The following is a 10,189-nucleotide window of genomic DNA, read 5'->3' as shown; positions in this document are numbered from 1 at the left end:
CAAGAGGAAGACCTCAAATGCGCTGGAGCGACGATATCAAAAGAGACCAATGTGGAAACGCCTAGCACACAACAGGGATGAATGGCGAGAAATGGGAGAGGCCTTTATTCGACAATTCGGATAGAAAAAGGGCTATAAAAAAAAATCTTTATCCGATCTCCCTACTACATCCTTATTTCCAATTTTTCTCACGAACTGGCTTATAATCTGAGAATAAAACCACTTGTGCGGTTATTTTTGTATTTCCACAGAATCGTTGAAATGAACGACTCTAAAATTAGACGAGTTAGTCCAAACTTCGAGTCAATGATGAAAATTGACTTTTCCTCATTCTAACTGAATACAGTCGAAGAAAAATAAACACCGGGTTTTTGTAAAATGGTGTATCGGCCGGTTCAGAATTAACAAATGATGTTCAACAACAGTTTTGTGCAATATCGTGCGTGTGTGGATTGATTGTGATATGTGTTTTAATAAGTGAACAGTGATTTTGTTGTAAATGAGTAATTTTTCCATTTTTGCATAGTTTATGAGACTTGTTTAATTAAAATTCAATATTACTTAATGCATATATTGCTCATTTTTATGAAATTTAACTCATTTCGCAGTGATTTCGATCCTTTAGGATTTTTATATACACTCCGCGTCATAGAAAACGGGCCACCCCAAGTATTTAAAATATTTTCGAAATTATTATTTATTGCTACAAAATTAAGCATTTATTTTTTTGTATATTGAATTAATATTATTTTATTTTTAATGTGTCTCGGGTTATTTAAGTTAAATGGGGTGTTGCGAAAGCAAACCGACCATGTAACTGGATTAAGGATATTCATAGAACCTATAAAACAAAACAATTTTGAAAAAAAGTTGTTTAAAACTTGATCAATTTTCGAGAAAGCGATTGTTTTGAGAAATGTATGATATTGTAAAGGGTTCTAATGAGTTTTAAACGCATCTCAGATTGCAGTAGCCGACTAAGTGTGAAGTAGTCTTGAATTAATAACGATAGAATTACTGGGAAGTGGATTAAGTCAAAGCAAGTTGCAAGACAATTGAATGTTAGTCGTTCGACTGCACAAAGGACCCAGCAACGATTTATTGTGACAGGATCTCACCAACGACGACCTGGTACAGGTCCAAAAAGGAAAACAACCGCTAGGGAAGATCGCGTCGTCATTCTTGCTGCATTACGGAATCAGACCCAAACTGCTAGAATACTTCAAGTCCATTTACAGCAAGCTCAAGGACCAGCAATCAGCCTTTCTACTATTCGGCGAAGATAAGGGAGCAAGGTTTGACAGCTTGCAGTCCAGAAACAGGGCCCTTACTTTCCCCAGCTCACAAAAGACGAAGACTCGATTTTTCCTGTGAGCACATCAATTGGATAGCAGACGATTGGAAAAAAGTATTGTTTACGGATGAGTATAGAATGTCTATTTATGGTAAAGATGGACGCAGTAAGGTGTACAGACGGGCTGGAGAACGTTTCGCTGGTTGCACTTGGCACCACGGGTTGCTTTTGGTGGTAGTTCAGTAATGTTTTGGTCAGGGATTTCTTTTGATGTGCATACGGATCTCGTCGAGATCGACAGAGGTGCGTTAACAGCAGTAAGGTACATAACGGAAATCTTACAACATTACGTGATGCCCTATGCTGGATTTATTGGCAACGAATTCCTGCTAATGCAGGATAATGCGGGACCACACACGGCAAGGATAGTAACGGAGTACCTTGACGAGGTTGGTATTCCAAAAATAGACTGGCCTGCTCAAAGCTCCGATTTCAATCCTATTGAGCATATATGGAGCCTGCTAAAAAGTCGCGTTAGGCGTCGCATACCTGTTCCAACAACACCTGTAGAGCTTCAGATGGCACTCATTGATGAATGGGCCACTTTTCCCCAAAGAGATATCCAAAACGTTATAAATTCCATGCCAAATCGAATGAGGAGTGTCATCCAGAATCGAGGTGGCAATACCCATTACTGAAAATGGATACCAGCTTTTTTTTAAATATACAGTTCATTGTTGTTTTAAAAACTGTAAGTTGATTTTTTGAATAAATTTCCTATTTTTCTTAAAGTTTTTATTTTCGATTGATGTTTTACGTTAATGATGAAATTTTATATTCAACGAGTTATTGATTTAATATACAAAAAAATAAATGCTTAATTTTGTACCAATAAATAATAATTTCGAAAATATTTTAAATATTTGGGGTGGCCCGTTTTCTATGACGCGGAGTGTATATCGTAGTATATAAAGTTTGTGTGGTCACTATAGATTTTTCTTGTGTCCTAATGTTTTTTTTAATTAAACTTAATATGTCTCGACAATATGGTCATTCTCAATATAGTTCAAGTATATTGTTACAATGCACAAATAATAAAAATATAACAATTAATTACAAAAGTTGAAATTTAACATAAATACTGGATAATTAGCCTCTTCTGTACCTACTTCAAAGTTGTTCGGTCATTCGGGACTAATTCTATAAAGAAAAGTGGCCTAATATTGGATACATTTTTTTAACCGCAGCTTTTTACAAAAAATATTTCTAATTTTGTTTTGTTCTTGGTAATTTATTATTACAAACTATTTATTATATTCTAGTAGGATTGAAATAACTCTAAAAGATACCTGTAGGCAATAATAAAATGTTAATAAAAAAACCCAAATTCGACAGTTTACAAAATAGTCGCCCAATATTGGATAGGGTATCCGATATTAGGGAAAAGCTTATTTCATGTACATGTACAATGTAAACAATATATTTGTTATTTTGGTGATTAAAAAATATCAATTTTATGTCAGTAAATGATATTTATTATTCTGAAAGGTATAAAAATAATTAATACAAGTTAATAGTGACTATCCACCCATACAAAAATCGCAAATGAAATTAAAGTTGCCTTCAGCTCCACCCCAAGCTTCATGACACTATCACATCATTCTCTTCTTGATCCATGTCATCTTCAGAATCAACAAACAGTATTTCTTGCTCAGACTCTGATGAATCTGAAGAAACCTCTATTTTTCTTTTGTTTATGGATTCAATTTTTTGCTTGGATTCTTTGCCTAAATTAGTATCAGCGTTTATGTTTTCTTTCATTTTCTTTAACTTTCTGCATGTATTAGGGTCAAAGTTTACCACTTTTTAACACTGCTTGCAGTTTTAGGCGATAGTGCTTCTTCTCAGGAGAGCTTTTTTATAAGGCGATCCACTAATTAAAGTAGCTGCACCAGAAATCTTTCGTTTAATTCCTGATGGACCAGGTAAAACAGGCAAAGGTTTTAAGTCAGTTGGTTTTACAAAATTGCTTATTTCATCAATCTTGGTAGTTATTCCACCAGGTTAAACAGAAACGTCCTGTAGAATGATAATGTGCGTGGGCTTCTCAATATTATTTGGAGATTTATTTTCGTTGTTACTATTGTCATCAACAAGAGAAATTTCTAACTTTTCACGGATTGCAAAATCTTGGTCACGAAACAAATCTCTATCAAATGGCATAATGCCACATTTTCGAAAACCATGCAACGAGATTTCCATTGATCTTCTTCTTCTTCTTCAAGTGCCCTGTCCGTTGCGAACGTTGGCTATTAACATGGCAATTCTGATCTTGTTTGCGGCGATTCTGAATAGTTCGACCGATGTGAGCCCGAACCACTTCCTCAGATTTTGGAGCCACGAGTGTCTTCTCCTGCCTGGCCCTCGCCTACTGTCTATTTTTCCCTGGGCAATCAATTGCAGTAGACGGTACTTATCATGTCTCAATATGTGGCCTAGATATTCAAGCTTTCTTTTTTTAATTGTATTCACGATTTCTTTCTCCTTTCCGATTCTTTGTATTACCTCTATGTTGGTGACATGTTCGGTCCAGGATATACGAAGAATGCGTCGGTACACCCACATTTCAAATGCTTCTAGTTTTCTCGTGAGCGTCTCCGTCAGCGTCCAGGCCTCCACACCTTACAGTAAGATCGGAAACATGTAGCATTTAACTAGACGTAGTTTTAGGGGAAGAGACAAATCCCTGCTTATGAGGAGCCTTTTCATATTGCTAAATGCTGCTCTAGCTCGTTCTATTCTCGCCTTAATTTCTGTGGCCTGTTCCCATTTTGCATTTACGTTGGTGCCAAGGTACACATAAGATTCTACATGGTCAATTAGTATGTTACTTATCCGTAACTGTCGAGCAGGCTGTTGCTTCCTGCTTATCAGCATCCACTTTGTCTTCTTGAAGTTGAGGCTCAGGCCGTATTCCTCACTAACTGAATAAACTCTTTCCATTACTTGCTATAATTCGTCTATGGTACTGGCAAGGATCACCGTGTCGTCGGCATATCTTATATTGTTCGTTAACTCGCCGTTTATTTTTATGCCCTCATTTGCATTTTCCATACATTTGTTAAATATTTCTTCGGAATAAATATTGAATAGGAGTGGGGATAATATACACCCCTGACGGACACCTCTTTTGATCTGCACACTTTCAGTGAGTTCGTTGCCAATTTTTGCTCTTGCTGTTTGACCCCAGTATAGGTTTGCCACAATTCGAATGTCCTTGTCGTCAATACCTGTCTTTCGCAGAATATCTATCAATTGTTCATGATTGACATTGTCAAATGCTTTTCTAAAATCCACAAAGCACAAATACACGTCCTTATCAAAGTCTCTACACCGCTGTATAAGCACCTGGAGAGCGAAAATTGCTTCTCTAGTTCCAAGTGCTTTCCGAAAGCCAAACTGCGATCTATCAATATTTGACTCACATTTCCATTGATGCTGTCCTTAAATAAGCTTTTCCAAACAAACCAGCAATCTGGTACGGGGGAAATTGTTCTACCAGGATTATTTCTTAACCAGTTTTCGATTTGTTGGTAATAACATGTCTTTAATCCATTATATTTAATCCAATTTAAGCCATTAAGGCTACATCTAAAGGTTGTATGTTATGAGTTGAGTGTGGAGGTAGGCATATTACAATATTATTTTCTCGAGCCTTATGAATGATATCTAAGTTTCTTGTGTGCGAGTAGTGACTGTCTAAAATTAAAATGACTGGACCTTCGGTGGATGGCTTAGTATAGGAAAGAAAATCAATTTTACAATTTCCAGTACGTAAATAAGTGGGATTGAAATCACCCAGAAGGATGACATCTTCCAATTGCTCCAGGGGGGCTTCATTCATCAATTCTGTCTTAATTTTTTTTCTCCGGAAGATCATCATTGGGGGAATGTAATGACCATCTGCATACATACATATGACAACTGTCACAAGTGACCCTCTTTCCGAAGTTGTTAACACTCCAATTTGTTTTTTTCCTTTTAAGCCTATAACTTTAGTATGCTTGTGTTGAACAGCTATTATCCCGGACTCTTCAACATTATAAATCCTGCTTAGATTAAATTTTATCTTTTTTAGTTCTGGTTTCAGAATGTCATAAAATTTCTTAAGATTTTCGTTAGTAAATCCTTTGATTCTAGCAGAAGATACACCTTGTTACGCTTTAAAAATTCCTTAGCAATTTTCTCCCTGCTGTAGCCTTCGAGTTAGACAATGGATGTGGCAAATTGTTGGCCAAAGCCAACTGAAAGGCTAAACGGCGAATGTCTGCTGAGGTTAAACCATAACACCTCCTTTCAAATTCCAAGCAGTATTCAACCAACTCTTTTTCTAATGCTTCGGGAAGAACTAGTTTACGACCAAGAGTTGATTTTTTGAGGTATTCCAGTGGATTTTCTTTCTTACAATAATATTCTAATGTAGCTTTTGGTATGTCGTATGCTTTCGCTGCTTTCAAATATCCCATCTCCTTATTGAGTAGGGCTGAAATTGCAGAGACCATATTTGCTTTATTCCATTGCGTTCTTTTTTTAGAGGACATTCTGTAACAAAAACGTTCTTCAGTATAGATACATAAAAAACGTTCCTTGTATGGATATCCAATATTGGGCACATTTATAAATTACAGGTTAGAATTTTTAGAAGATAAACAGACAAGGATTTCATGACTAAAACTACATAAATATCAACTTTAACATTTATTACACTACCGATTAAAAACATTTAAATTTCTTACCTTATTTGAAATATTTTCAGCACTAAAACGAGGGGAACTCAAAAAATGTAGGGATGTGCGTTTCGTTTCAATAAATTTGCAAGTATGCCATGATGGTCGATCTTTAGATTCTACAGCGAGCTCTACGTTAAGTTTTGAATCATAGTCTAGCCATCTGTGAAAATATGGTACCTATTATTCCATTTGCTTTTGAAATAATCCATCATTTAATCTTCGCATATCCACTGCTGGACATAGATCTCCCTCATAATTTTCCATCTATTTCGATCTTGTGCCTCTTGCATCCAATTCCTATGACAACGTTTTAGATCGTCAGTCCAACGTGTTGGTGGACGACCTCTGCTTCGGTAGGCATCATCTCTTGGTCTCCATTCCAGTATCCGCTTTGTCCATCTATTATCTGTCATTCGTGCTACTTGACCTGCCCAGTTCCATTTCAGTGTTGCTACTCTCTCTACTGCATCAGCCACTTCTGTTCTTTGTCGTAGCTGGGGATTTGGGATCTTGTCTCGTAGTGAAACGCCCAACATAGCACGCTCCATCGCTCTTTGACAGACACGGATCTTTTGAACTGTTCTCCTTGTCATGGTCAACGTTTCGCACCGTAAGTTAACACTGGCAAAACACACTGATTAAATGTTTTTCTTTTAAGGCATATTGGTATATCAGACGATTTGAAACTATGGTTCACCTTGCCGAAGGCTGCCCAAGTCAGTCTTATACGACGTAGAAGCTCAACGGTTTGGTTATCTTTTCCTATGCGGATCTCATGACCTAGGTATTTATAGACCTGGCTATATTACCTGGTCTATGGATCTTGTTCCTACGCATATATCTTCGCTGACTACAAGATTTGTCATCATCTGGGTTTTAGATATATTTATTTTCAATCCCCCTTCTAGCGAGGAAAGGTAGAGCTGATTTAAAAGTTCTTTGGCCTCATCTATCCTATCAGCTGTTAGTACAATATCATCTGCAAACCTTAGATGGCTAAGCTTTTCTCCGTTTATGTTTATGCCCTTGTCGGTCAGTTTTGCCCTTTTACATATATATTCCAAAAGCGTAGTGAACAGTTTCGGCGATATGGTGTTCCCCTGGCGTACTCCACGTTGTATCGGGAATTTCTGGGTTTGACGATCACCCACTCTAGCACTGGCTGTTCCATTTTGGTATATGTGTTTAATTATATTTATATACCGATAGTCAATTCGGTGAGAAAGGTCCAATACTTCGGTCATATAATGAGAGGACCTAAATATCGCTTACTCTGGTTAATCATTCAGGGCAAAATCGAAGGAAAACGTTGGGTCGGAAGAAAACAACTGTCCTGGCTGCGTAACATTAGACAATGGACAGGTCGAACGGTCGAGGAACTGTTTCATCTAGCTGCCGACCGAGAATCATTTCATCAGCTTGTCAATATGACGATAGCCAACGCTTGAATACAAGCACGGCACACAAATAAGAAGTCAACTCGGCATTCTGTCAAGGCTTCCAACCTTTTTTGTTGATTTACGGTGTCGAATGCCTTTTCATAGTCGAAAAATATTAAAGCTAGTGGTTTATTATATTCAGTGCATTTTTCTATAAGATTTTTTATTACCAGTAGGTGATCGTTTGTTCCATAGCCTTTTCTAAAACCCGCCTGTTCTATGGGCTGATAAAATTCCAATTTATTTTCTAGTCGTTTCGTAATTATTTTTGTAAATAGTTTATAAATATGTGAAAGTAGACTTATGGGCCTGTAATTCCTGAGGTCGGTAGCATCCCCTTTTTTATGAAGTATGATAATTTCTGCGTTATACCACTGGGTTGGTGTTATTGCTTCCTGCAAACATCTAGTGAATAGTTTGGCAAGGACCTGCCATAATCTTTTTCCAGCCACTTTCAAGGCATCTGCCACTATTTCATCGCCTCCGGGGGACTTATTGTTTTTCATTTCTTGCACTGACCTTCGAACTTCATTGGGTGTTACGTCCGGTAAAATTTCAGATCCCTGATTGATTATCTTTGGTAATGATCCACTCCGGTTACATTGCTTGAAATAATTAGCTATCCAATATTAAGCGCTATCCTAATATTAGGCGACTTTCCTCTATTATTTCTAAGAGTATTTCCTAGTAATTTAAAAAATTTTTTTTTTTTCGATTTTTTGAAACTTTTTGGTGGAACCTCGCCTTAAACGAGTTTTAGATTATTATTCTACAATATATTATATTCTACGTATTATGAACCCACACATACAAAGTTTTCAACATATTTGTCAGTTTACAGGATTAAAATACTGCCTATGAACCAAAACAAACGTTGATAATAAACATTTAATAATAAAAATGTGCTCGCTTCTAAATAAAAATAAGTGAAATTATTTTTCTTAGTGAACAATGTCTCGTTATAAATCAGATCCGGATATATCGGAATACGAGTCCCCGAGATGTTGCACAAAAGTTCTACATTACACTTGGAAAACCATAACGTGCTTATTTTCGCACGTGTTTCTAATATCACTGGTAGTGTCATATTGTGTTTTGGGGGCGTTTACCTTTGAGGCGTTGGAAGTAAAAAATGAAAAACAGGTTAGTAAAATAGAAATATTTTTAGTTAATAATTGATATCTATACTTCATTTAATTAATTACCGTTGCACGTCATCCGCGTCATAGTCCGTGAGGTCACATGATAATAACACGAAATATTTAGGCGGTAGGTGTGTTCTTTTTTAGAATTACTTTGCCGAGTACACTGGCATTACAGCCACTAGACATATTTTATTATATACGCGTAGAAATAATATTTAAAGATTTCTATTAATGTTAACTTAAAGAAATACACAATAATATGTTTCATTTAATTTGTATAAATGCATTATATAGCGTTTTTATGAAGAACATTTCTGTCAATGATAACGACGTGCAACGGTAAGTAAATTAGATGGACTGTATATACAGCACGGTAGAACTTCTTCTTCTTAAAGTGCCGTCTCCCTATGGAGGTTGGCAATCATAATGGCTATTGTTATTTTTAAACGTGCTGTATTAAGTATTATGTAAATGTGTTACTGGTTTTGGGCGTAACGGAGAGAGATCCAATGATGTCTCACCTTATTCTATTTTGGTTTAGTTTTGAAGTAGGTCTCGGGCCAGGTTCTATCTAGTTTTCTTATGGCTGGACCATTGTTGAATAATTCCCTTACTAGCTCATTTTCATGGTGAATGGTACGTTCATTTGGTGACGCCGTGGCTCGATTTCTTCTCTGATAAAAGGAATCTTTAAGTCGTGGTAAAGTGTTTGATTACTTACATACCATGGTGAATCCACTATCGATCTTAGCACTTTAGACTGGAATCTTTGGATGATATTCAGCGACGTTGGCTTTGCACAGCCCCATAGGTGTAGTCCGCAGAACCAGATAGGTTTGAGTATATATTTGTATAGAAGAATTTTGTTTTCGATGTTAAGTTCTGATTTACGTCCAATAAGTCAATACGTTTGTAGGAATTTTAAGTCGAACTGTTTTCTTTTGGTCTGGATATGTTTCTTCCAAGTGAGACTTTGGTCAAGATAGAGGTCTGTTACTGTTGGTATTCTTATATTTTCCACTCTCAAAGGTTGGCATGTGTTGTGTCGGTTGGTAAATGTTATTTAAGTTGATTTTGTTTTGTTTACTTTTGTTCTCCCTTTTTGTGTACCAATCACTGAGTATGTTCAGACGATGTCCCAGGTTTTGTGAGACTTGTATGGGATCTTCATTTACCGTCATCAAAGAAAGAGATTGTAGTATTATTGGTCTCAGGTATATCGGCTGTGTAGAGTAAGAAAAGCAGCGGTCCTGCTGGATTCCGGAGTTAATAGGACATAGCTTAGATAGTTAATCATTGAATTTTACAGAGAAATATCTATTGGATATATAGGATTTATGGACAATGTCTAGAAATATAGTGTTATAGTATTTCTTTTCTTCAAGCCTTTTTGATATTTCATATATCATTCGATGGACTTGTTGGGTAGTGAAGTGATTTTCCCGAAAACCAAACCGAATTAATGGGTCCATCCACTGCACAGTTCTGATTTATTTTAAATAACTTTTTTGCTTTCACCAA

General features: G+C 36.5%; 1 protein-coding gene across 5 annotated transcripts in view; it reads left to right on the top strand.

Moving 5' to 3' along the window:
• The first annotated feature begins 277 nt into the window (after positions 1-277).
• Positions 278-10,189, top strand: part of galene (potassium two pore domain channel subfamily K member galene) — a 137,998-nt gene continuing 128,086 nt past the window's right edge. For 2 of the 5 annotated variants that reach the window (XM_072536627.1, XM_072536623.1), the window contains exons 1-2: positions 278-503; positions 8,358-8,666. In XM_072536627.1, the coding sequence (XP_072392728.1) occupies positions 8,475-8,666 (192 nt within the window). In that variant the 5' untranslated portion in view covers positions 278-503; positions 8,358-8,474. The remainder of the gene's footprint in view (positions 504-8,357; positions 8,667-10,189) is intronic. The other 3 variants (XM_072536626.1, XM_072536624.1, XM_072536625.1) reach the window with 3 other exon arrangements.

The sequence above is a fragment of the Diabrotica undecimpunctata genome, chromosome 7, assembly GCF_040954645.1.
Source record: "Diabrotica undecimpunctata isolate CICGRU chromosome 7, icDiaUnde3, whole genome shotgun sequence".
NCBI classification, from domain to species: Eukaryota; Metazoa; Arthropoda; class Insecta; order Coleoptera; family Chrysomelidae; genus Diabrotica; species Diabrotica undecimpunctata.
Note: the sequence above shows the minus strand (reverse complement) of the source record. Positions and strands in the feature narration are given on the sequence as shown.